This window comes from Pseudopipra pipra, chromosome 21 (genome assembly GCF_036250125.1).
Source record: "Pseudopipra pipra isolate bDixPip1 chromosome 21, bDixPip1.hap1, whole genome shotgun sequence".
NCBI lineage: Eukaryota > Metazoa > Chordata > Aves > Passeriformes > Pipridae > Pseudopipra > Pseudopipra pipra.
In genome coordinates, this window is record NC_087569.1 from 5,192,968 (window position 1) to 5,219,142 (window position 26,175).

General features: G+C 52.5%; 1 protein-coding gene and 1 long non-coding RNA gene across 2 annotated transcripts in view; both read left to right on the top strand.

Annotated features, from left to right (window-relative positions):
* Nucleotides 1-24,477, top strand: part of LOC135425488 (uncharacterized) — a 99,309-nt gene extending 74,832 nt beyond the window's left edge. The window contains exon 2 of the long non-coding RNA XR_010435616.1: nucleotides 21,959-24,477. This is a non-coding gene — a long non-coding RNA (uncharacterized LOC135425488). The remainder of the gene's footprint in view (nucleotides 1-21,958) is intronic.
* YWHAG (tyrosine 3-monooxygenase/tryptophan 5-monooxygenase activation protein gamma) lies at nucleotides 2,885-24,477 on the top strand. The gene is made up of 2 exons (XM_064677815.1): nucleotides 2,885-3,198; nucleotides 20,883-24,477. The coding sequence occupies exons 1-2, from the start codon at nucleotides 3,112-3,114 to the stop codon at nucleotides 21,537-21,539; spliced, it is 744 nt and encodes a 247-aa protein (XP_064533885.1). The 5' UTR covers nucleotides 2,885-3,111; the 3' UTR covers nucleotides 21,540-24,477.
* Nucleotides 24,478-26,175: the final 1,698 nt, after the last annotated feature.

A 26,175-nucleotide genomic window follows, 5' to 3' on the forward strand; every position in this document is an offset into this window, starting at 1 on the left:
ATCCTGTTCTGACCTGTGATGGGGAAGAAAATCATCTGCGTTAGGAAATGTATTTATGGCTCTGGTGCTTTGACAGGAATAAATCACTATTTGCTCGTTTTGGGGCAAAAACAGGGTCACTGTAAATCGGCAGAGCTGAGCTGGCTGAGAACCTGCTGGGTTTATGGAAAATACTAGATAGGAGTCATAAGGTTTGTATGGAAACGCAACAGCTTTTATTGGGACTGTTGATATATTTGGAGAAATCAGAGGATCTTCCAGATGCACAAGTACTTCTTCAGGTCCAGGCTTGTGTCCAATATTGTCCAGGAGAACCCAGGAATTGTAGCTAAAGTATGATATTACTTATTTTCCAAGATAGGAGGTTGCATATATCCAACCCAAATGTAGCAGCATCTCTCCAAAGGGGATTGAGCAGGGAGTCTGCTCTGATCCATACGCAGAGATCTGATAGTCCTGCTTGGCTTGGTGACACCCCAGGGAATTTCTAGGTACCTCCAGATTGTTGATTAGAAATGGCAGCAATAGCTGAAAAAAACACAATTTGGGGACCAAACTCCTCTAATATTCTCTTGCATTCCGCACTTTTCCACTCAAATTCTCTCCCAAAGCTGGCATCAGGGAGAAAACAACACAACCCCTCTGCGGAGCTCTCCAGAGATGACGGCAAGCCCCCTCAGGAGAATGAATGAGCCTTTATCAGAGGAGAGGAATAAACTGCCCTTGTCCGTGGGAGCTCTCCTTGGGATGGCTGGGGCAGTAAACAAAAGCCAGGCACAAAGGCTGTTCTCACTCTGGAGCCACGTGCGCTGCGGGGTGTGAGGCCGGGGATGCGAGCAAGGAAAACAGTGTTTGATTTTGCAGAGGAAATGCAGAGGATCCAGGCGTGTTTCTGGTTTTATTTATCAGAGGGGGGGGATTTCTTCTGTCCTTGGAAGCCGTAAACAAAGAAGGATTTTGTGTTAAACGAATCCAGGCAACACGATTCTCTGGTTTTTTTTGTAAAGCAGTGCTAAACCCACAATAAAGACGGAGATCTCACCCCAAAAGGGCGTTGCTCGCCATCATTAAGCACCACCAACAGTATTCCCAAACCAGTTTGTCCCCTCCCATGTGGGTGAGGCTGTGGCCATGGGTTTTGGACAGCCACAGCAGGCTGTGGCCACAGCACTGCCCTGAGGACACTGGCACGTCCTGGTGCCACCGAGGGTTCGACACCGAGGGTTCCTGTGAGGTTTCAGAAGGAAACCTCAGGGCATGGGGATCAGCAAGTGGGATGGCTGAGTGCTCTGAGATCATCCTCACACCTCCCAGAGCATCTGCATGGGGACAGTGGCATCAGGAAGGGCCAGGGACACATGGCATGTGAAGAAGGATGGTGTTTTCCCATGCACCAGCACAGCCTGGCTCTCTCCAGACAGGATAAAGTGCTTCCATTGGGATCAGCGCAGTGCCATTCATTAGACATTAGACCCCTTTCCTTTCTCCCAGCGCCACGGCGTCCTCTCAGTGTTGCTTTATCCACAGGCTTTTTAGAAAAACAGGAGACATTAAACCCTGTTCCTTTCTCCCAGTGCTGCAGCCTGCTCTCAACATCACTTTATCCATAGGTTTTTTGGGAAAGCGGGATGTCTTATGGCTCCAAATGGTGCTCCTCACGCAGCAGGAGCCCTGCATGGCTGGAGCAGACGTGCTTTTATCCCATGGGTTATTGATGAGCAAGTGCACTGTGTGCCCAAGCTGGCTGCCATCAATTATCCAGCATTGCTCTCCACTGGGAATGCTCTCCTCCATGTGTCAGGGCCCCAGCCTGTGGCAGGGGAAAGGGGGTGGGGGAAAGCAGGGGTTTGCCCCAAGATATGTCGCCAGAGCCTGGTCCAGCACCATCACGGCGTCACAGACCCCAGGCACAGCACCACAGGCAGGGTCTCCATGGAAGGATGGTCCATGCCTGGGCTGTGAGTGGGACTGGGATGTGGGGGGGTCTGGGTTGTGAGTGGGATCAGGATGTGAGTGGACTTGGGTGGGTCGTGAGTGGGTCCAAGCTGTGAGTAAGTCTGGGCTGTGCGTGGATCTGGGTCGTGAATGAGACCAGGCTGTGAGTGGGTTTGGGCTGTGAGTGGGTTTGGGCTGTGAGTGGATCTGGGCTGTGAGTGCATCAGGGTTTTGAGTGGGATCTGGCTGTCAGTAGGACCAGGCTGTGAGCGGGTTTGGGTTGTGAGAGGGTCCAGGCTGTGAGTGTGACCAGGGTGTGAGCAGATCAGGGCTGTGAGCAGGTCTGGGCCATGAGTGGGACTGTGCTGTGAGTGGCTCTGGGTTATGAGTGGGCACAGGCTGTGCATGGTGCATGTGGCCTGTGAGTGTGTCCGGTCTGTCAGTCCGGCCCGTGAGCGGGTCAGGGCAGTGATGGGACCAGGCTATGAGTGGGCACGGTGAGCACGGGCTGTGTGTGGTGTGCGTGGGCTCTGAGCGGGTCCAGTCTGTGAGCCCACCCTGCGAGCGGGTCAGGGCTGTGGTGACACCAGGCTGTGAGCACGCCCCGTGCCCCGCGCTGCCCCGCACCACGACCAGCTCCCCCCGTCCCGCAGTGGCCCCCGCTGGATCCCCCCTCGCCCCCGCTCCCCCCGGCCCCGGCCGCGCCCTCCGCGGCCCACCCGGGCCGGGCCCCGGTGAATCAGCACGGGCGGGGCCCGGCGGGGCGAGGGGGGCGGGGCCCCGCCGCGTGGCATCACGGGAGATGTAGTCCTTGCAGGGCAGACAGCTCAGTGTAATCCCAGTACCGTCCCCGCCCCGCGGACTCCATCCCCCTCCGTGCCCCGCGCGCGCGAGGGGTGGGCGGGGCGGCGAAGAGGGGCGGGGCGGGGCGGGGCGCGCGCAGGGGGGTTGTGGTGGCCCGCGGCGCGCGCACAGCACCGGGCGCAGCCGCCGCCGCCGGAGCCGCCTCAGCCGCAGCAGCGCCCAGACCGCCGCGCCCGCCTGTCCTCCTCTTCCTCCTCCTCCTCCTTCCTTCCTTCCTTCCTTCCTTCCTTCCTTCCTTCTTCCTCCTCCTCCTCCTCCCGGAGCCCGCAGCCTCCTCGCCCCCTTCTTCCCCCCTTCCCGGACCCCGCGAAGATGGTGGACCGCGAGCAGCTGGTGCAGAAGGCCCGGCTGGCCGAGCAAGCCGAGCGATACGACGACATGGCGGCCGCCATGAAGAACGTGAGTCCCGTCCCGCGGCCGTCGGGCTTCCCCCGCTCACACACATACACACACACACACACGCGCGCACAGCTCCTCCTCCTCCTGCCGCCCCGCGCCCTCCCCGCGTGGCCCCCGCGGTGGGTGGGGGGGCTCGGGCGGGGGGGGCCGCGGGGGTGTGCGGGCCCCGGCCCCTCGCCATCCCGACACCCCCCGCCTGGGTCCCGTTCCCGTTGTCTTTCCCCGCGCAGGGATGCTCTGCTGGTCTCCTGATCTCCGTCCCCTGCCCTAGAGCCCCCCCCACGCATCCTCTCCCCTGCACTAGAGCCCCCCCCATCCAGCGCCCCCGCATCCTGCTCCCTTGTTCTGGGGCTCTTCCCCTAGCCCCCCACACCCTGCTCCCCTGCCCTAAATACCCCCCATCATCATCTCCCTTGTTCCGGCGTCCCCACCTAGCCCCACACATCCCCTTCTCTCTGCCCTAGAACCCCCCCTTCATCCTCTCCCCAATTGTGGGGCCCCCTCTCAGCCCCACACATCCCCTTCTCTCTGCCCTAGAGCCCTCCCTTCATCCTCTTCCCTATTCTGGAGCCCCCACACATCTCCCCTCTCTGCCCCAGAGCCTCCTCCCCATTCTCCCCCTGCCCTAAACCCCCATGCATTGCCTCCCCTGCCCCTCTCCCCTGTTTAGCTGCCCCCTGCCCTAGAGCACCCCCACATCATCTCCCCTGCCTTAGAACCCTCACGCGTTGCCTCCCCTGCCCTGCAGTCCCCCAACATCACCTCCCAGCCCCATCCCTTCTCTCCCCCCACACCAGGCCCCCCTGCCTGCCCCACACATCCTCTCCCATGCCCCCCCTCCCTGCCCTGCCCTGGCGTGGGGGGGCCGAGGAGCCAGCCCGGGGGTGTGGTGCTCCCTGGGGGGGTCACACCGGCTCGGGTCCCAGCGGGGGGAGGCAGTGGGGGACCCAGAGGGGGGTGTGGGGGGGCTGTGTTCACACCTCTCCCCGCTGCCAAAATACCTCCCTGTGCATCCCTTCCCACGCGTGGTCATTGGGGCTGGTGTGTGCCCCTGACCCCAGAGATCAGGAGCCCTTTCACTGCCAAAGCCCTTATTTTTACTGCTCTTGGTTGGAGATTTATGAATTGAGTCATGTTGTATTCATTTCACGCTCTTAAAATAAAGACTCTGCATATAGCAGGCTGATCTGATTTGTGACACTGAACGCTCCCCTTCAATACTGACATTTTGACAATATAAGAAGGGAAAAAAAAACATATCTCTGATCTGATCTCGCAAACAAAGCAATCGTGGGAGGCAGGATCAAGTCATTCCAGAAGATTCTGCATTTGTCATATTGCAGAGAGGCTAGACTGGGTGGAGGGAGGGAGGGGGTGCTTTAAAGGGGAAAACTGTTCTTTATGTTTGTCTTCTTAGTCAGGTCTGAACCTTTGCTGGGAGCTGGGGTGTCCTCCCCGGCTGATGAAAAGTGAATGCTGATCTGGGAATGTCGCAGTCTGCCTTGGGTGCAGCTCTGTTTGCCCAGATTGCACCATTTTGTCAATAACCTTGCATTTATCAAACAGACAAAACTGTCACAGCCCGAGCCCAGGGAGGGAGGAGATGTCTTATCAAGGAATGAAATACGGATAATCGGGATGAGATATTATCACATTAAACCAGCCGGGCTGTCCCTCTGCTGCACTGTGGCTTTTATACCATTTTCTGATAGCGGCATCTATTCATTTTAAAGCCAAGCCTGCTGTGTGAGCAGATCCTACAGCTCATTTCCTACGGATAATACAGCCGCCGTGACAAAGCCAGCAGGGATCTGCCTGGGACACACGGCCGTGTTGCAGTGTGAATTTCCCTAACCTGCTCACCCGGGCTGGCTGTTCGAACCCAAGGCGTTGCTAGCGATCATATATACGATTTTTCCTGCTAGTCCTTACAGGCCCTGGTGAAACAGTAACCCGGGCTAACGCCGCTTATCAGCTGCCGTGTAGTTTGGCCGTAAGGAAACGATTCCCAGCGGGAGCACTGACGCCTCCCGTCACCGGCAAACAAAAGGCAGAGCTTTGTTCTTCGTTCCTGCACCGCGCTGCCCGAACCCCGGCACGGCCGGTCCGGCGGCGGTGGGCATGTCCCAGCCGGTTATCCCTGTGCCTCCCAGCCCCCAGCCCCGGTTGTGCGGGAGGCTGATGACCTCGCACTCATTTCCGTAGCAACGCCTAGTGATGTCATATGCCATGGTCCAAGCTGCAATGCACCCAGGCGGTAGCAGAGAGCATGCGGGCTGCGTCTGGCGAAGGTGATGCAGAGCCATCCTGCCCTCCAAACCGAGCCCTCCGCCTGCTTCCCTGGCACCCTGCTGAGAAATGAAGGATGGCTCTCCTTTAAAACCTGCCGTGGGAATGGTGGGCATAAAAAAAGCCTCGTTTTCCTGCAGCTTGATCTCACGGGTGGTGATGTGGGGCAGCTAAGTGGGTTGTTGAGCCTCAGCCTTGCCTGCTTGGGAGACTGTGCTGAATGCCTGTTTTAATGGTTCAACATGGAAATGGTGTGCTGGGGCTCTTGCTGTCTGCTGATTCATCCAGTGATGTCCTGGTTCACAATATTTTCTCTTAAATAATATTTATATGTAATAAGTTCAAGCTCCTTCCCTCCTGCAAGTGCCAGCTGCCAGTGCTCCTAATTGTCCTACCTGCAGTCATGTTGCTGCTGTGGGAGCAGGATGCTCCTCCAGCCCCCCCAAAGGGACAGGTTTACTGTGGGGTCTCAGTAAAACACAACAGATGGTCACATTGCCTACCAGAGGTGATGCCACAGCTGGGAAGGGTGTGGGGCCAGACCCATTAATCCAGGGTATGGCTGCATGACCTTGGTCACGTCCCTTGTCACCTCAGCGCTGTCTGGGGGTGCTGTCATCCCTGTAAGGTATTGGGGGGCAGGAAGGCTCTCTGCTGGTCCCCAGGGTGGTGGTTGTGCCCGCTGGTCAGGCCTTGGCCTTGCTCGCTGGGGTTTCACTGCCCACAGTGCCAGTGGGTGAAGCAAGATGCATTTCTGTCTGGTTCAGCTTCAGGAGGAGCTTTACTGCCTGACCCCATGCCAGGGCTGGGGATCGATATCCATTAGCTGGGGAGACTGGTGCTGCTGGAGGCTTTCCGGAGGTGGAGCCCTGCCAAGCCCCTGGCTGGTGCTGCCTGGGGAGCAGAGCACATGCCTGCCTGTAGACCTTCAGGGTGGGGGGATGTGCAAGTGAATGAACATGATTGCAGTAACTTTTACAGGAAATAAGTTGCCTTTAAAAAGGGCGAGGGAAGCATTGTTACATTGCACCTATGTATGATGTAGGTGTGGGACCATATGGCAGAGACCTGGGGTCCCCCATGAGGGGAACACCTCACTTGACTTTGGGGACCCAACCTCTGCAGAGGGTGATGCTGTGCTGTATATGAGGACCATCATCTGTGGTGGATGTGGAGGGGGGAACTCTGGAGGTGCCAGAAAGCAGATGGCTGCTCCAAGCTTTAGACACCACAACTCGATGCAGTAAATGGCAGTTGTGGGTGGAGGATTGGGAATTGCAGGCCTTCCCTGGCATGGGGTATATGGGCTTCTGCCATGTTGGTCACCAGCCAGGCAGGTTATCACCCCCCACATCCAGTGACCAGGTTAGCACAGATAGTGGGGCTTCACACAGATAGTGGGGCTTCACACAGACAGCAGGCTTGCCCTTGGAAAATGGGGTAGTAACACAAACCCATCCTATCTGGAGAGTCCTGCGGGAGTGGAGCAGGGCTGATTAGCTGCTTCTGCTTCACAGCATAGGCAGACAAAAGGGTGAGGTGGAAAGGCTTCTCCAGGAGGAGTGCTGGGCAGACCATCTGTGATGGTGGGAGGGGAGCAAGGAGCGTGAGCTGCTGTAGTAGCACTTCCCAGGGGGGCTGGAGAAGGCTTTGGAAAAACCATTTCCAGTGCCGAGGTGAATGTTGCAGTCATTTGATGTCGGCATCGAGTGACTGCATCGATGTTCTTGCCCCTCGTGCAGGTGTCTTGGATGCTGCTCAGCCTCCTGGTGCCTCCTGGGTCACCAGTGGATTGCAATGGTGGTAGGGATTTGAGACAGCACAACTGATGAGCAGGGAGCAGGGCTTCTTTTGTGGAGGTCTGCAGGGTCAGGACAGGAGGGTGGCTGTCAGGAGGTCCTACACTTTGCACCTTGTAACACTACATTGGAGAGGTAGCAACGTGCCCTGTACATGACTGCCATGGGCAGTGCACCCACTCTTCAGCAGCTCAACCTCTTAGAAATTCCTCTTTGAGCTCCTGTTAAGTCCTTATCTATGAGTTTTAGGAAGAGTCACTGACTTATGAGACATGCTCAGGATTTCTCTTTGTTGGCCACATGTAACAACCAAGTGTGGATTTGATTAGAAATAGCTCTTCTTGAACTAAACTATGATGAAGAATGTAGCTGTTGAATCCTGTCTGAGTACATGGAAACAGTAATGCTCTTGGGCAAGGGCTCTCAAAGAGCTTTTGGATGATTTGGGCTTGGTCTGTAGATCTGTTGGATGATGTCTAGCCATGAAAGTGCAATAAAGGTTAGTGGGAGTTGTCTTGAATTTTTCAAATTTGGGGTTTTAACCTTTATTGTACTGCTTCTTGTGATGGCTGGCTCACAGGAGACTCCATTTTTTGGTACACCAAGTAAGCTCCATAATGGCCATGGATAAGCCCTATCTGCCCAACCTGCATTCACAAGCTGATCCCAAAATTGCTCCCTGGAATAGACTCTGTGGACACTGATGATGTGAACTTGGGCTTGCTAGAAGCTTCAGGAACAGCAATTTAGGGGCAACCACTGAGCTTCACCTCCAGAAGTGTTTTCTGGATTAAAAACTCCTGTGCCTCTGGAACATGTACATTGTTCTTGGCTTGTCTCATCTGACCTGGATGATGTCTTTGGCATCCTTTTAGCAGTTCTCATGGATGTGCTGGATGGTGCTTGCAGGAGCAGTGAGGGCTATCCAAAAAACTGTTATATATCTGCTGGGATTTGGATTGTGATCAAGGGAGATGAGGAACATGATTCTTCTTCACCTTCTGTGGCTGGTGGAATTAAGATTTTCCTTAATTTGAGGACCCCCACCATATTTTTTCCTCTGTGCCATCTCTTCACTGTGTATTACTGAACCACTTCATTCTAAGCTCTTCTCTTGTGCCTGGGCCAGCAGCATTAGGGCTGGTCAGGAGCGTTCTCAGATTGGCTTTCCAGGTAGGAATAAGAAGTCTCAGCCTTGCAGAGCTTAAGATCAGGGACGTGGAGTAAGAGCAACATAATGGTCCCCAGTAGCCTATGAGGAGGCCTAGGCTGGGCCAGGGCTTTGTTCCCAGGCTGGTGAGTGACCCCAAGGTGACAATCCTAAGGAAAAGGATTTTTCAGAGCCTGATATTTCTACTATCTCTGCAGAGCCTGTAGTTAGGAATGGAGCTGTGACTCTTGAGAATACAAGGAGAAACACGGCTCAGGGTGCAGCTGATGGAGCAGGGACTGGAGAGGAGAGTGGTAGCCATGACTTGACATCTGGGGAAACCTCCATGGATAGTGACACATCTGGCAGGGTCCAAGGCACCAATTCTGTGACTGAACTCTTCAGCTTCTATTTGGAGCAGCTTCATGCCAGGTAAACCATGTGCAAACAAATGCACAGAAGTTGTATGTATATATTTAGGAAAAATAAAGAATCCAAGCTTTTGTGTGTCCCACTGCCAGTGCTTGAGTAACCAGCTGCTTCTTGGGAGGTGGCTTTGTCTGAGCTCAGACATGTCCTTGGCTGTGGAGCGCTGCTGGACTTGTTGGTGCTGCTCATCTCCCTTGGCAGAGGTGAGTCAGGAGCTCAATTCCAGTTTGGTAGGGAAGAGCAAAGAGGACTGTCAGACTGGTTCAGACTAGAGCTGGCTGCTTGGTGTGTCCCAGCCAGACTGCTCAGGGGCAGGTATGGAGGAAGAGGCATTGGAAAATGCCTACAGTGGGACCCGAGGGAGCCTTTCCTCAGATGAGTCGATGCCTGGGGCATTTGGGGCTCTGCCTTGGGCTGTTCTGCCCAGTTCTACCTCCTGAGCTGTGACTGACAGCGAAACATGAGTGCATGTTGGAATAACTGCAGTACAAAGCACAGTGGAACAGGATTTGCCTGGCTTCTCAAGCACCTCTCCAGTCTTGGTGGGATACAGGCATCATCTTCCACCTCACTGTGGCAAAGCTGTGATGTGGGGCTGAGGTAGCTGATGCACCCTTGATGCTTCCAGGTGTTCTATGCTTCAGTGCTCTGCAGCTCAAGACAGCTTCTTCCAAAGCTAATGCTGTTACAAGCATTCCCATGCTAACTGCTTTGGACCCAGCTTAGACCTTCCTTCCTTCGTTGACCAGGCCTTTGTCATTTCTTTCTGGAAGGCTGAAAGCCTTCAACAACTTCTGTTCTTTACTGGAAAGGTAACTAACCTAACTAGTCCTTGGCTGAAGTCTCACTCCCTCTTGTTAGAGTCACATGACTGCAGAGAAATGGCAACTGCCATTTTTGGAAAATGGCAACTGCCATTCAGTTCAAGGCAACTGCCTTGTCTGGAAAGCAAAAATTGAGTGAAAACAGTAGTATTTACTATTTACTCCATTCTCTTAGTGATTGTCACCACTGGAAGGCAATAGCTTGGAAAACAGTTAAAACAAAGGGAAGTAGCTGTGGATTTGTCACACTGCTGGTGAAGGTACAGTGGCTTTGTCTTTCAACCTCTGAAACCTTGACTTGAGAATTTGTTCAGATAAATGGCTGTGGTTCGCTTCATGCTGGTGGCACTGAGATAAAATGCCCTGCCAGGCTCTGCCTGCGCTCCTGATGGTGCAGCTCTTGGTCACTGCAGGTGGGGACACTCTTCTTTCCCCCTGGAGACAAAATGGCTTTGTGAGAATGCAGCCCACAGCTTGCAGAGTGCTGTCTGAGGGCACCGAGCATTCACTCACAGGGGGTGGAGGACCCTGTGAGGGAGCACAGTGGTGAAAACGTGGGCTGTGCATCAGCACTGCTGAGGTCCCTCCTGGTCTCTGCTGCTGCAACCTCCCACCTCCCCACATCCCTTTGGGCAGCTATGGGGGCCTTGGTCTGGAGAAGGCAGGAAAGGGGAAGGATGTGGACCCACAACCAGCTGACTGTGGGGTTTGTGTGACTGGGTGGTGTGTCAGCTGCACACAGGCAGTGCTGCCACAGCCAGCTTTCTCATATTTCTTCCCCTGGCTGCTTGATGTAATGAGCAAAGTCCTTCCTCCCATCCTAAAATGCAGGAAAATGGGGACAAAATGACTTTCATTCTGCTCTTTGGGCTTGACTCCTCGCTCCAGAGTCCAGATGTCAAGATGCTGGATTCCCACCCCTGGCTCTGGGGGAGGAGCTTGGCAGCAGGATGGCTTTGTCCGGCTTCTCTGAGTGCACAATGACAGCCAGCCCGAGCTGCTGCATCTCTCCAGCCTCTCCAGTGGGCTGAAGCCCTGGGAGCTGCTGGGGCTTGATCTGCACCCTAGTTGCAGTGCTGGTTTACCTGGTGGGGTCTAGAAACGCTGGAAATAGTAAATTCTGGAAAATGGAGCTGAAATGATGAGGCAGCAATCCTCGGGCTGCGGGGAACACTGACAAGACTGTCTCAAAAGCAAAGCCTTCATGTAACTGGTGAAACAAAAGCCTTTGTCTGCCTGTTTAAGGGCAAACTTCCCCCAGTGTCAGGTTTTTCTGTTCTAACCCAGATGTAGTCACATCTTGGGCATGACCCAGCACATGCTCAATTAGGTATTAAACAAACCTGATTTTTGGTCCCAAGCTACTGATCTAGTGACCAAGGGTAGTGCATTAGTTAATAGCAGTAGGAGAGTAACTAGAGAACATGTCACTGATGATGGCGTGAGATTCCCTTAAAGTGATCCCCAGATTAGGGATTAGAGTACTTAATGTTTTTCTTCTATAAAGATGTTGGAATTGAGTCCGTCTATGGGTGTTTGAGGCAGCTGCACTTGGACGAGTCTGCAGGGACTCCAAGTACAAACCATTCCTTAATTGTTTGCAAATTCCCTCTGATCTTGCTGGATGGGTTGGCTTGCTTGGGATGTATCTTTGCTTACGTACCAGGCAAAGCTACGTGGCATGTCCCTGTGCTTCTGATTCCTCTCTGAGAGGTTGAGCCTGGTTTCAGCAAGGCTCTAGGAAAACATCAGTGAGAAGACTCGGCTTCAGTGCTAATGAGGCTGCTGATGGACACGTTGTTTGGACAGTTGTGGTGCTCAGGAGCATAAAGTTTATTAATAGTAGGTGGAGAAGCTGTTGCTGTGCCGTGTGCTAACAGACATGCTCGACAATTGCTGTGGGAGATCTCTGCTTGTAAAAGACTAATGCTTAGTATTCAGCAGTGAATGAGAACTTGGGGAAGATTAACAGCCTTTGATTTACACCCAGCTGGGGCAGGCTTGGAGCTTTGCCTGTTTATGCTGTTGGGCTTTGTTACGTGGGATGAATATTTCATTATCTTGAAGGTGGGGAGCTTGGCTTCTTGCATTTGGTGGTGTCAAGACGTGGTGCCCGAGGGGTTCTGTCACCTGTGATGAACTGAGATCAAATCTGTGGCATGGTAGTCCCTTGGGCTTCAAAAGAGGGCTGGGAGGAGATGGCTGGAGCCAGGCAAGGGTAGTTAAACCCACAGTTGGATCTAGGACAGTAAAGTGACCCTCCTTGTAATTTAAAATTGGCTGCAGTGCTCCAAAAAGTTGCCAGAGCAAAAACTTGACTATCTTCTGTTCTGCAAGTTCATTTAAGAAATTAAATAAAATCATCTTTGGTAGAGGTGTGTAAGATCAAGCCTGAAATCCCTGAAGCAGTGGGAGGGTAAGGCACATCTGGAGGGATAATCACCTTACTCATGGAGGCAGAAATCAAACCTGTCATGGAGCTGGCATGCTGGAGTCCACCTGGGTGTTCTGGGAATTCTCTTGCTTAATCTGGCAAAACATATTTGAGACACCCAGGAACTGCTGGATCTGCAGACCAAGAGACCTAGAGCAAAAATCTTGTGAGGGTTTTTTAATAATATTTCCAGAACCCTACCCTGATGTGCAACAAGCAGAAGTTCACAAAGCGTTTGGGGCAGTGACAGTGGTTAAAAATGGATGTGGTCACTGCAGGGAGTTTTGCATGGCTGCAGCTTCTCCCATTTCACCCTTTGGAGCAGCAGCTTGCAGCTGCCATGGCAGAAGTGGCTCTGCCATGCCAGCAGCAAGGAATTGCCAGGTTCATCCTGCTCCAGCAGACCTTGGGAGCAGACTTTCCCAGCAGCCAGAACTTGCTCTCAACCTTTCTGAAGGTGTCCTGTCCATGACCCCTCATCTCTCCTTTCTCTACTTGGCTCAACTGAGTAGAGGTCATGGGCACAGCATAACACTGTCATTTTTTGAGCCCCTGATTAAGGACCAGCCCTGGCACTTGACTCTGCAGGGAGGATTTGATGATCTGGTGGCAGGATTCTTCCTGCCTGGCAGTGGGGCTAGAGGTGAGCAGGAGAGCCCTGAGATCTGAGCCAGATTAGTACTCTTAGAAGCTGTGAGGTAAATCTTTAAGCAGCTCATGCTCCCAACAGCACTAAACACCTTTCCCACATGAAACTTGGTGCATTTATCTAGAGTGTCCCTGCTTATGTGCTGGAGTCACTGGAGTGCTGTCTAGCTTGGGTTTGTTTTGCCATAAATTGGAGGGGATAAAAAAAAGTCTCTGTGTTGACCAAGTCTTAAGACTCTAGAAATGACCAGTGGCCATCCCATGGATGGCTGCTTCAGCTCAAAAGCCTGTGAGTAGATGGACTCTTCTGAGGAATAATGCTCCAATGGAAATTAAAAAAAAAAAAATCAAGTCTTTAAACTTGTACAGAAATGCTGCTGAGGAAGGAGCTGCAGTTACTCTTGAAGAGCCCTTCAGCTCACACCTGGAGAAGCTTGATGCAGCCCAGAAGAGCCTAGAGCAACCATGAATTGCCATTCTTCTTCCAAAGGGATCACTGGATCAACTCTGAGCTCCTAAAACTTGGGTGTGCTTCAAGGGCACATCCAAGCTCTCAAGCCAGTGGTGTGCAAAGCCCTGGTCTTCCATGTGCTTTGCAAGAAGCTTGGAGAAAAGGCCTATCAGCAGGGAACAGAGCAGCTAATCCAAGGCAGGAGAACTCCCCATGTTGCTGGATGATGGAGAAGGGTGATGGTGATCTTGGGCTGCTGCTGAGGGCAGATGATGCTTGCCAGCCTGCCATATCCCAGGGAAGGAATAGCTTGGCATCCCTTCTGTTGCTTTGTAGTTAGCAGGCAAAGGTGCTGGAATCCCATCTGCTGGAGACCGTGTGATGAGCCCTTGAGTGACAGTCCTCTGAAGTGCTGGGACTGATGTGGTTGGACTTGCTGCTCTCTCCATCTGGTGGCTGGAAGGCACTAGGCCAACAGAGGTCGATTATTTTTCCTGAGAGTTTTTAATAAGTACAAGGCAGGTAGTGGCAGCAAGATGGTGAAACAAATTGTCCTACAGCCAGTTTTCGTCTTGTTTAATAGCCTGTCACTAAGGCTAACAAGAATCTGGGTGTTAATAAGGAAGACAAGAAAACCTGGGCATAATTCCTTCCTGGCTCAAAAAGCACACACTGGCTAGAGGAGCAGCTCCTGTGCAGTGCTAACTCAGAAATGGTTTGTAGCTCCACACTTTACATGACCCTGAGAGGCCAGGATTGTTCCTTCCAGTTGGTTATTGGGATGTGTCTGGGCTGGTCTTTGTCAACAATAGCCATGGCAGATTGCAGGGTCCAGGAATGTGCCTGGAAGGCAGGCGGATGCTCCCTCCGTGGTTGCCTTATCTCAGAAGCTGCAGATGAAGTCGGTGAGGCAAATCAATGGCACCCAGGTGTTCTGCAGCAGGAGAAACGGGAGCCGTTAGACCGAATGCTGGGACTGCAGCGCTGCAGATAAGGGCTGGTACAGAAACGCTGCTGCCAAACAGAATGGAGCAGCTCAGAGCTCTGCTGCTCTCTCTGGTTCTCTCACCTTGAGTCCCTTTGACCTTTTATGTGCAGAAATGACCCAAGTAGTTGAAACTTGCTTTTTTTCTCTAGCTGAAATCCATCACAGCCACACTGAAACTGGAGTAGGAGGAGTGCAGGCCCCAAGGACTGATCAAGCCTGAGTGCAGTGTGATGACATTCACCTTGGCTTAAGTAGCTGTTAAGCTATAGAGGCCAATGAAATAAATGAGCTCTTGGTTTTCATGTCTCCCAGTTTGAAGACTTTGCCTTGGGTGGTTCAAAGTCGCCTTAAGTAATAAAGGCTGCAGAGTGGGATGAAAGCTGCTGTTAACTGTAGGAATATGCAGAAATCCTAATCAGTGTCTGGGGTGCCTGAGTAGCCTCTGAGATCCAGTTGGGCTACAAGCACCAAACAGTCTCTGCAGACACTGGTCCTTGAGGCACTGGGAGCTATTTGAAATGTGGCAGAACCGTCCCATTGCTGTCAGCCACTGTCCTGTGATGGGAGCTGGCCCAGCCAGCTTGAAAAACGAGAAGTAACAGGTGATTATTCATAGTGAAACAGGCAATGGAGAAGGCAGTGGGGAACTTGTGTCTGCCCACAGCCTGCGGGTGCTTGTCTGGGATGTGAGGAAGGGTTCAACCTACAGCCCAAAATCCCCCGTGCCATGCTGAGATAAAACACGAGCAGAGAGGACAGTGGAAGGGGCCAGCAAGGAGAGAAGCAGTTACGGTGTGACTTCCACTTTGGAAGTACGACATGGGGGCGAAGGCTGGGCAGCAGGGGAAAAGAACCCAAGCCAATCTGGCAAGATTTTAGATTTAGGTCTAGTTTAACACACGCCTACTTTGCCAAAGTAGGACAGTGCTTAAGAAAAGCATCTTTCCGAGTGCTGCGATGGTGTCGCAGGACAGCTCGCTCTGGAGCACGGGGAGAAGCTGTTCTTGACAAGGTTGTGCAACATCGAGTCGTGACTGTCATCAAGACACAGGGTAATGGTGTCATTTTGATGTGCTTGAGGGCAGCCATTTCTTCAGAAGTTAGAGGGAGCTGGGGACAGAAAAACCAGGTGGCATCTCTGTCACATCCTTCCAGAATGACAGAACTCAGGCTGCTGGAAGTGGGCTTGTCAGAGAATTATTAAGGTTAGATAAGACCTCCAGGATCACCAAGTCCAACCGTTAAGCAATCCCCACCTTGTCAACTAGGCCAGAGCACTGAGTGCCAAACCCAGTTGTTTCTTGAACACCTCCAGGGATGGTGATTCCACCACCTCCCTGGGCAGCCCATTCCAATGCCTGGCAGCCCCTCCAGTGAAGAAATTCTTCCCATGTCCAACCTGAGCCTCCCCTGGCACAGCCTGAGGCTATGTCCTATTGTCCTTGCAGATGGGTGTTGGGGTCCCATTATGAGACAGCAGCTAGAGATGGGGGGGTAGATGGTGTGGCTGCAGGTCATGAGTATTTATGTGCTGTTTGAGCCTGAAGGGGTTGCCTACTGGTTGTTCTGATTGCCAGTGGCTTCAGATAAAGTAAGAGTTTTGGTGGTAGGACTAGACCAGAACATTGTTTCAAAAGCACATTTGCGTTCTAAAAAACAAAACAGAAAGGGGACCTTCAGGCCCCGCTTCAGAGTGACTAATGAGCTGCACATGAAGGAAAACAAGGTACTTGCTGGGGTTTGTGTGGAGAGATAACAGACTTAATTACATGGTGCAGGAGCTGTAGATAGAAGAGAGGAAACACGAGTGCTGAGGAGGAGATGGATGTTGTGTATCCTCGTAGGAGGGGAGCTCTGGTGATGTTTAAAAGCTGTTCTCAGTGAACAGTTTGAGGTTCTCATGATAGTCTGTCTCTCTCCAGGAAAGCTTGGCTCCTTTGTAGGTGTGTGATGTCTTCAGGGACTGGGGATCAGAAAAGCGAGTGTTGATGATTATAACATGGGTTGAACTGTCAGATGTTCATGGTATTCTCCAGGGAAGCATTTCTGGGTCCCCTCAGCTTGCTGTGCTGTTTGCTTTAAGATAAGACATCAAAGCTAGGCAGGAGCCATAAATGGGTGGGCACTTAATTATCAAACTAAGTGAAAAGTGTGTAAGGATAAACAGGTAGAACTCAGTCCTGCGATGGATCTCCATGGCAGCCGCTGAAGGGTCCTCAAAAATGATCATTTCATGTTGTACTCACACCTACTGATGCATGGTGAGGAGTGGAGGATGGGAGTCCTGGAATAAGCCCTGTAAGCAAACTAACCTGCTGCTGTCTGGGAGCAAGCCTTCCCTGTGGGTCTCACAAAGGCCTGGTAATTAAGATGCTTCTGGAAAGAAGGTGCAGTAGGACCAACCCCTGGGCTTTTGGAGTTCACATACCTTGACATTAGGGGCAGGTAAAGCTGTGCTCTCTCCCTGGCTTCTCTGCATGAGGCTGAGCCTTCCCTGGCTGCAATGTGATCCTTGGGCATGCCGGGAGCCTGCCAGGTTTTGGGCAGAGCGCTGAGTCAGAGCTCCAGCTGGAGTGGAGAAGTCAGGAAAGCCTTTTCCGAGACGGTGCCGCCTCTGCAGTGCTTTGTTGCAGATCAGAGGGCTCGGATTTGTGCAAACCTCTGGACTCCCAAGCAGCAGAAATGTTAAACTTCCAGTAGTTTTTGTCCAACAGGAACTGTTGGAGTTTCCATGTGGCTTTAGGGCACTTGAGTCTTGGTGGTGCAGACGCTGTGCCATCAAAGGCTGCGGGAACTGGTGAGACTGGAACCGGCAGTGTCCTCAAGCTCGGTGGTGGAACGTGCCTCCCAGCCAAAGCAGGCAGTGTGGACTGCTCCATGCCAGGCTCCCTGCGTTCCCTGACCAGGTGTCTTTGTGCAGTGTGTGAAAGGTCAGGCTCCTGGCACTTGTGTTTTCCTTTTTTTTTTTTTTTTTTTTTTGTTCCAAGATAGCTAAGAGACTTTCCCCTATCAAATTTCCAGCATGTGGATTAGCTCTTTGTGCTTGGCCGTTTATGCCACATCCAGGCCTTGACTCCATTTCAGCCACATGCATCTCTGACCCTCTCTCCCCAGTCTCCAGGGGCACAAGGGTGAGATGAGGCTGGACAGTTACTGAGATTTGTGAAGCGAGTTCTGTTGTTCAGGGAAGTAAAACTCCAAACTGACTGAGCTTCCCAGAGAGCAGGTAGACCTCCAGCCAGAGGCTCATGGCTTTGTGTTCCTGCCAAGCCCTCCTATGCCAAAGTGAGATCTTCCTTTGGCTATTTGAAGTCTCTGACTCCATGTAACAGTGCTGGGAATGGCATCAGGGGACCTGATCAGGGTACTGCCCTTCTTAAGGGAAGTGAGACCTCTCCAGGGTCTGAGTTAAGAAGGGGGAGAGTTCTGCCCTCCAAAAGGGCTTGTAACATGACTGCTGCAGTGTGATCCAGGCCTGGTGCAGGATGTTGCCTTATTGATGTTACATCAGAGGTGTTTCAGTGCAATGCTATAAATTCAGTACATCGAGCCTGCTGTTTAGCCTGTGGCTTGACTGAACTCATTTTGTGTTGGTATCCTGCTGTGTAAGAAAAAAATCAGCTCTGAAGAGGTGGCAGCAGCTCTGGTCAGACAGAGGGCAGAGATGTCCTCAAAGGCAGCTGAACCTGGGATACATCTTTTCCACCTTCCACTGACTCTGATAAGGCAGCTAATAAGGCAGCTAAGTGTACCCTGCTGTCCAATATCTTGTGTCCTGGGCATCTTGCATTTTCTTCCTGCTGGGAATGCAAGTGCCAGATGGTTTTCTGTTCTTCCTCCCTCAGCTCAGTCGCAGACTGAAATGTGTGGGACTGCAGCCTCTTCCCTTCCCTCTCCTAGTGATGAGGGATGCAGTCCCTGTCCCCACCTGTGTTACACCTTGGCCATGTCTCTGCAGTGCTCCTTCCTGGGAGCCTGGGTACCATTAGGAAGCAGTGACATGGTTAACGAGGCTCCCTTTTTGCTTTTGCAAGTTCCCTGTGAGCTCCCTGGGGGAATCTGCTGTCTCCACAGGTGTACCTTCCATCTGTCAGCCAGTTTGTTGAAAGGATTTTGACAGGCAACTTTCCTCCGTAATCCTTAATAGCTTCAAATTTAAAATGTTTATGGCAAAGCTAATCCCACGAAACTCCCTGTAGTTTTAATAAATCTATCCTCCAGCAAGACTCTTCTGGTGAGAGGAGGTAAATCTGCTTCTTCCTACAGTGATACATATCTGCAGACGTGGCTGTGGGGCAGCTTTAAATCACCTGCTTGGTCCTCACTTAAAAACTGGTATCTCTGCTCAGGGAGCACCTTGCTAAAAGCAAGACCTCATGGGGTTATCCACCTCCACAACTTCTGTCAGGACTGAAAACTGTTGGAATCAGTGAGTCTCTCATATGGCTGGGCACTCCATTTACAGCTGGAAGGCAAGAGAATAACTCAGGCTGGGATTCCTGGATGTTCCTAAGCCCAAATCCCTCACTCAAAGCAGGACAGCTTAGGTGGGGAGAAGACCCCGAGTATCCTGATCAAGCTTTGAATATCTCCAAGGACAGACAATCCATAGGCTCTGGGGCAGGGGGACACCTTTTTTGTGCTCCAGTGTGTTCCAAAGATGGCTTTAACCTCAGAGGATCTTTAATGTGTGTCTGTGCAAGTGTCACTCAGGGGGAAGAATGAAGGGAGTCATTCTGCAAAAATGCAGATCTCTAGAGACCTCTGCCCTCGCAGCACCAGGCTGGCTGGGGACAGTGTCTGAGTGACCTGCCATGGGTATTTCAGTTGTGGTCAGGCCTCAGTGCAGGAGAAGTGTATCCCAGGGATCCCAGGGCTGTGTGGTTAAACAGCTGTCGTTAGCCTGGCTGGGAGAGGGGGGGTGAGGGTTATTCTGGCACCGGGAGCTGCCGGATGGCCCGGGCATCGCTGCCCTGCTTACCTTGGGCGGGAACGCTGGGAGCTGCCTTGGCACCCTGCCCCGTGCTCCTTGTCCTGTGCTGCTGGAGACTGCTGATAGTCACAGGAGATCCTGTCCTTGTTAACATGGCACCCATTTCCCCCATCCCTCTGCCACCTTCTACCCTTGATCAGAAGCAGTTGTGCTGGTTTGCACTGTTAGACCCTCTTCCATACAGAAAGGGGCTGTTCGCTGTTCCCCTGCCAGGCTCTGGAGCAACACAGGTCCAAACAACAGCAGGGGTGGGAGTGGAGGCTCTTCTTGCTGCCTCTGCCTTGAGGAAAGAAGTAGAGGGGGGCCAGATCAGAGACCAGAGACTCTGCTTGCTGTGGGGAAAATTAAAGCTTAGCTGTAGCCTGGTTTTGGGCGGAGACATCAGCCAGAGCATGGCTGAAGAGCTGCAGGGGGAGTGAACATTGTTGGAATGAGCAGGTCAATACTGGGTGAGCAAGTGTGAGTCATTCCAGGCCACTCAAGTGAGGTCCTGGGCTGGGCCATCCTCCACCTTCCAGCAGGAGCCGTTGGCCTGCTGATCCCCACCATAAACATGGTTATCTGGGTCCAGAGCAAACCTTGTCCTTACAGATCCTTGTGAGAGTGACTCAGTATTTGCAGAAGCCTTTCACATCCAAACCATTACCTAATCCCTGAGTGCCGTGAGGAGGCTCACAGGTTCCTGCTCTGCTGGCCGGCTTCCCAAGTGGCCGTGCCCAGGGTGTGGATGTGGTGGGGCAGTGTGCTCCCAGGGCATGGGGTTAACAGCCATGCCCAGGCTCAAAGTGCCACTTGGCAGCTGAAACCATCCCAGTGGAGCTATTGTTGTGTCCTGTCTGCTCCAGGGGTGCAGAGACCCACATAGAGGGCTCAGAGTCAAGGGGGATGTGAGCCCTTCCTGCCTATGAGGCAGGGCCATGAGGCACTTGTCCAGAGGTGCTGCCCAGATGGCTCCACTCCAGTGTTGTGGGATCTGGAATAGGATTATTGTGATACCAAGTGTGGTGCTTCCAAGGTAACTGAGATCACTCTGTGCTGTCGTCTCTGTAATCCGTCTGTTGTCACAGCACGTGAGGCAGGTGACGCTGTGCATTAACACTGTAACCTCAGTGAGGAAAATCCCACCTGGGAAGGATGTACCCTCGCCATGTGAGCTCTTATGTCCTCATCTGTGCAGATGCCTGAGGCAGCTGTAATTGTACCATCTATACATTCTTTGGGTGTCTTGGAAACATGGCCTGTGCTCATGAGAGGTGGAAGAGGTGAACACCCCATAGCTCTGGTGGTGTCAGTTCATGTGGCTAGCTCGTAACCCTGGACCATCTTCTCCCTCTTGCTTTGACTGTCCCTCTCACCGCATCACAGAGCCCAACTCTCCTCCCACAGATGAAAGGCATCTCTTTCCTAGAAGATTTTTCTCATTCTGGAAAATGCTGATGGACAATACCTTGAAATGAACCCACTCCCCTTTTTCATGGGGGACTGAACCACGGCGTGATTTCCCATCTGGCTCCCGCTGCAATGGGAGCAGATGCTGGATGACAGAGCAGGACTTTGCAAGCCAACTGCCTCCTGCCTCTCACTAGAGACTCGCAGGAGCACCCAAGCAAGTGATGGGAGTGCCAAGTGACTGGGGCTTAACCCAAGTGTCTCTCTTGTCTCTCCCTCTCTCCATGCAGGTGACGGAGCTGAACGAGCCCCTGTCCAATGAAGAGAGGAACCTGCTGTCCGTGGCCTACAAGAACGTGGTGGGGGCACGGCGCTCCTCCTGGCGAGTAATCAGCAGCATCGAGCAGAAGACCTCTGCCGATGGGAACGAGAAGAAGATTGAGATGGTCCGTGCCTACCGCGAGAAGATCGAGAAGGAGTTGGAAGCAGTGTGCCAGGATGTGCTGAGCCTGCTGGACAACTACCTGATCAAGAACTGCAGCGAGACGCAGTACGAGAGCAAAGTCTTCTACCTGAAGATGAAAGGGGACTATTACCGCTACCTGGCCGAGGTGGCCACCGGGGAGAAGAGGGCGACCGTGGTGGAGTCCTCGGAGAAGGCCTATAGCGAAGCCCATGAGATCAGCAAGGAGCACATGCAGCCCACCCACCCCATCCGGCTCGGGCTGGCGCTTAACTACTCCGTTTTCTACTACGAGATCCAGAACGCGCCGGAGCAGGCCTGTCACCTGGCCAAGACGGCCTTCGACGACGCCATTGCCGAGCTGGACACCCTCAACGAGGACTCCTACAAGGACTCAACGCTCATCATGCAGCTCCTCCGCGACAACCTAACGCTCTGGACGAGCGATCAGCAAGACGACGACGGCGGAGAAGGCAACAACTAGACCCCCCCGATGGACTGGCAGCCGCACGCTGATGCTAACTACTGCAGTCTTTATTTTTTTCCCACGAGTGGGGGGGGGTCAGGGGTGGGGGAGGGAAAGGGAGGGGACACCTTCCCAGGGAGGCCCCCCACAACCTGTCTTTGATTGCCTCGTTGACATTTTTGCCAAAACACCACTAGTGGAAGTCAGGCTGGCTGTGCTGGTATGGAATAGCAGCCTCACTGGCATATGGACTGTTCTGTAGATTATTAATACAAGTGGAGCTGTCTTTAATTTAACTTTATTGCTAGAAATAAAAGGGTTTTAAGACGAATTTGCGTGGATGGAATGGCCCTCGTTTTTAAGGAAAGCAACGCAAAAACATTAAAAAAAAAAAAGACAAAAACAAAACAAACAAAACAAAAAAAAAAAAAAAAAAGGGAGTTCTGTGGTTCCAGTAAGGCTTCGTGCGTTTGTTTCCGCAGTCCAGGTGCCGTGTGTGTCCGCACCACGTCACGGGGCGTCTCTCTGCAGCGCTCTGCCCGCCAGGGCGCAGCCTCAAATCCCCAAATTGAGAAGGAATTAAAAATAAAACCAACAAAACCAAACAATTTGGGGCTCACAAAGCCCCGGGATTTAGGCCATCCAATCTTTTTCTTTTTTTTTTTTTTTTTTTCTCCTTTTTTTTTTTTTTTTTCCTCTTGTTAAGATATTTATTAGGGTAGCTTACAGTGTTAACACTAAATTGCAGTTTACAGTGTTTCTACATTACAGCCATATGACATCAAGCCTTTGATTGTCTGTTTTTCTTTCTTTTGCTAGTTCTTTTGGCTTGCCTTCCTGAGCAGTCCTGGCCTGTGGACTGGCTTTAGCTATTCTGTGTCGCCCAAGGCAAGAAGATCGCCCGCCCGAGGAACATCAAAGCTGCTCTAGTTTTTTGGTCAACAGCTTAACAGGTGCTTGGCTAGCGGCTGTTTCAACTATTTTAAGTCCACAGCAAAAGGTTTAAGAACTTAATTAGACAAGGGGGAAGTGTTTAAACTTAAAGAAAAAAAAATGCCACTTAAATAATAAAAAAAAAATAATAAAAAAAAATTAAAAAAAAATATTGAGCATTCAGGTCTGTATGTCATGTACTGTGTTTGGTATTTCAAAAGACCATCCTGGTTTAAGGTGCCACAGCTGCTTCCTCAGGGATTGCACTGCCATTTCACTCTGCCTGACTTTCTCCCACTGTACCATGAGGTTTGTCAGCAGATCTCCAGCACCCAGGCTCCCTTGTTTGTCACCAGGGAAGCCAGGTGCGTTTTCCTTTCTCCTGGGGAAGCTTGTGGTGTAATGAGTGAACTTCAGGAGCTTAGAAACTAATTTGGTAGAGAAATTCCTCAAGAGGAAGAGCTACAATCATAGACATTTCTATCCACCATCGGGAGCCCAGGAACTTAGTTCTCTTCTTAGCAAAATCTTTTCCAAGTCTGTCTGATCTGGCTGGGGGTGGGGGACGGGTCATCTGAGTTGCTTAGCAGGTAATATTTACCCCATTTTGAGTAAGTTTAGCTTTGATTTTGATTTTCCCATGGTTGTTGTTGGAGGTTCACTGCCGTTCTCTGGCTCGCAGAGCGCTGCGCCCTGCGGCGCTTCACCCAACGCTGTGCAGTGAGAGGAAACCGCACTCGTGCTTTTATTCTTTATTAAACATTGGTCTGATTTTGGAAACAGGCTTTCATTGTCCCTTTGAGAGTCAGCCCGACACGGCGTCGTGGTGTGGCACACACGGCACAGCCGCTCCTGCTGCCGGGGCGTGCGGGGGGACGCGGCTCCGGCTCCCTCCCCGCTGTCCCGAAGCCGCTGCCCGGCTCCCCCAGGAGCGAGCGGGGCCAGGCCGTGCTCAGCCCCCGGACACTGCCCCGGTGGTGCTGGAATAGCTTTTCCTGGCCGGGATTCATCCACCCAAAGTCAGGCCCAGGCGCTTTGCAGGGATTTGGGGTGCAGCATCCCGCGGCGAGGGGCCCGCGGTGCCAGTGCGTGCCGGGACCGGGAGATGCTTTAGGCTTCTTACCTCCCTCTCATCAACCCCCGTGTCCCGTGAGCAGTGTTGTCCCAGCTGTACAATTTGGAAGTGATTTACTGGAATTACAAAACCTATCTTTTTTTTTTTTTTTTTTTAAATTACTACTCTTTTTGGCTTTTGCTCTGGCTGCTTTAGGAAACTTATGCAGGAGAGATGGCACAAGAGGGCTAAAAACGGAGTGGGGGTCAGGGACTTGATTTTTAAGCAGCTTGAATGGTTTCTTTCATTTTTTAAGAGATGCACTTGCCTATGATACTGTCTCTCCAGTGAAATGATTACTGCTCCATTACTCTATTGATACAATATTGTGCATGCTAGTGTCGTATTTCTATACAGTAGCTTGAAATTTATTAACTTATACTGTAGATGTTATGTATTCCTATGACAAAATAGTCTTCAAAAATTTTCTAAAGTTTTTTAATTTATTTTTCTTTCCTTTTTTTTTTTCGGGGGTAAAGTTTGCTCTACCAAATAGTGATCGTAACAAACTGATCTGTTATGGATGTTGCTATAGTGACATGCAATTATATATGATTTTGTTTTTAAAAAGGAAAAAAAAAAAAGCAAAAGAAAACACCAGTGTTAGCTTAATCTTAATGTCTGGTGTTCGTCATGGTGAAATTATAACTATTACAGTGTAGGAGAACAATGACTGTGTTCTTTGAATGAGCCTTTGTTTGTGCTTTTTGTCATGTTATGCAGTGAACTATTTTTAAGGTCTAATCAGTGATTATTTTTCCAACTCCGTGTTTCTGTAAGGAATTATTTCACACACGGACCATTCTTAGCAGTTTTTCCTCAGTGATGGAATATCATGAATGTGAGTCATTATGTAGCCGTCGTACATTGAGCAAATAAACTTACAGATCTGACGTCAGCGCTGCTTAATTGTCATCGCCTGTGTCGAGTTTCTGGGGGGCTCCGTGGGGTGGGGAGGGCTCGGGAACAGCCGGGTGTCTGATCCCGGGGGCCACCGCCCTTCCGCCGGCGCAGAGGATCCCGGCGGATTAAGGGATCGCCAGGCTCCTTCCCGGGGCAGAGGCGAGGGAAGGTGGGAAAACCGCGGGGAGGGTTCCTGGATGCTCCCGTGGCCGCAGGGGTGGGTGTGTGGGAGCCTCCCCACCTCCCTCCCTCCCTTCCCCGATGGTTTTCCGCCCGGAGCCACACGCGCGGTGACTCACGCTGTAAAAATACTCCCCTCCCCGGGAAACTATAAACGGAAAATGCGCCCTGACTCACGCGCCCTGCGAGGGATCCGGGGGTGCAGGGTGGACACCCCCGGGCAGGGGCTGGGAATAACCTCTGGGTGATGGCAAAGAGGGGCTGGGGGCTCGCCGAGCACCCCCACACAGAGAGGGACACCCCGAGCCCCACCCCGGCGCCGTGGTGCTCCGACAGCCCCCTCACCACGGCTTTTTGGGAGGTGAGAGCCACTGTGGCACGGCCACGGGAGAGAGGGGAGGGGTCTGGGGATGCTCCTGGAGGGGCTTCTTCCCCTGGAGACGCTCGGGCTGGAAAAGCCTCGCACCCCCAGACACACGCATATAGGGCTCCCCCCAGGCACACAGGTGACCCCTGGCAGCAGGAACTGACCCCGAGATTGTGCCTGAGAGCTGCCAAACTGCTCACCCCGAGACTGCTGGGGCAGAGGGGATGGGGGGGAAGGGGTTCGGGGGGCACGTGGAGCCCCCCAAGCCCGGAGAGGGGCCTCGCGGCCGCGGGATTCCTCCCAGGTCACTGTCTGCCTCCGGGATGACTCAGGGGGGATTAGTGGGATTTGTCGGAGTGGGAACATCGAAGCCCTGGGCCTGACCTCAGCCATGTAGGGCCAGTCCTGCCCAGAGGCATGGGGGGCATGGGGCCAGCTGGGGCTGAACCCGAGACCACGACCCCCCTCCGCCCCAATCCAGCCCCCCAGTATGGCTGCAGCCCCTGAGCTGGACCCCCCAGCTGGCCCCTCACAACAGTGGGATGGAAGGAAAGGGGAGCACTGGATGGCAGGGCTGGGGCTCAAGGGGTTGCATTGCTGGGGTTGCAGGGTCCCCAAGCAGAGCTTCTGCCCACAAAGCCCTTCTTTGCCCTCTGACCCCCCTGTGACCCAGAGGGGGGTGTGTGGGTGCTTGTTTTTCAGGGATGTCACCCACAAGGGTGACACTGGGGTGTGGAGACCCAAAATATTCTGATATTGGCTGAGAGCCAGCATTGTGGAGACCAGGGAGGGTGAGACCCAGGGTGTTTGAGCACCCTGAGGGTGCACCCAAGAGGGTGAGACTCTCTTGGCATTTGAGAGACCTGGGATGTAGGAGACCCAGGTTGTGGAAATCTGGGATGCTGAGCCTGGGATGTTGGAGACCAGAAATTTTTGAGACCCGGGATATAAAGACCTGGGATACTGGAGGCTGGGATGTGAAGAGCTGAGATGTAGAAGACCTGGATGTGGGATATCCAGGATAGGGAGAGTCAGGATGTTGACTCCAGGTGCTGAGCAGGGCTTGGTGACTCCCCCCACTGGCCCCAGGCAGCCCCATCCTGGTGCTCTGGTCCCAGTGCCTGCAGTGCAGCTCCCCCCTGCTGGGGGACACACAC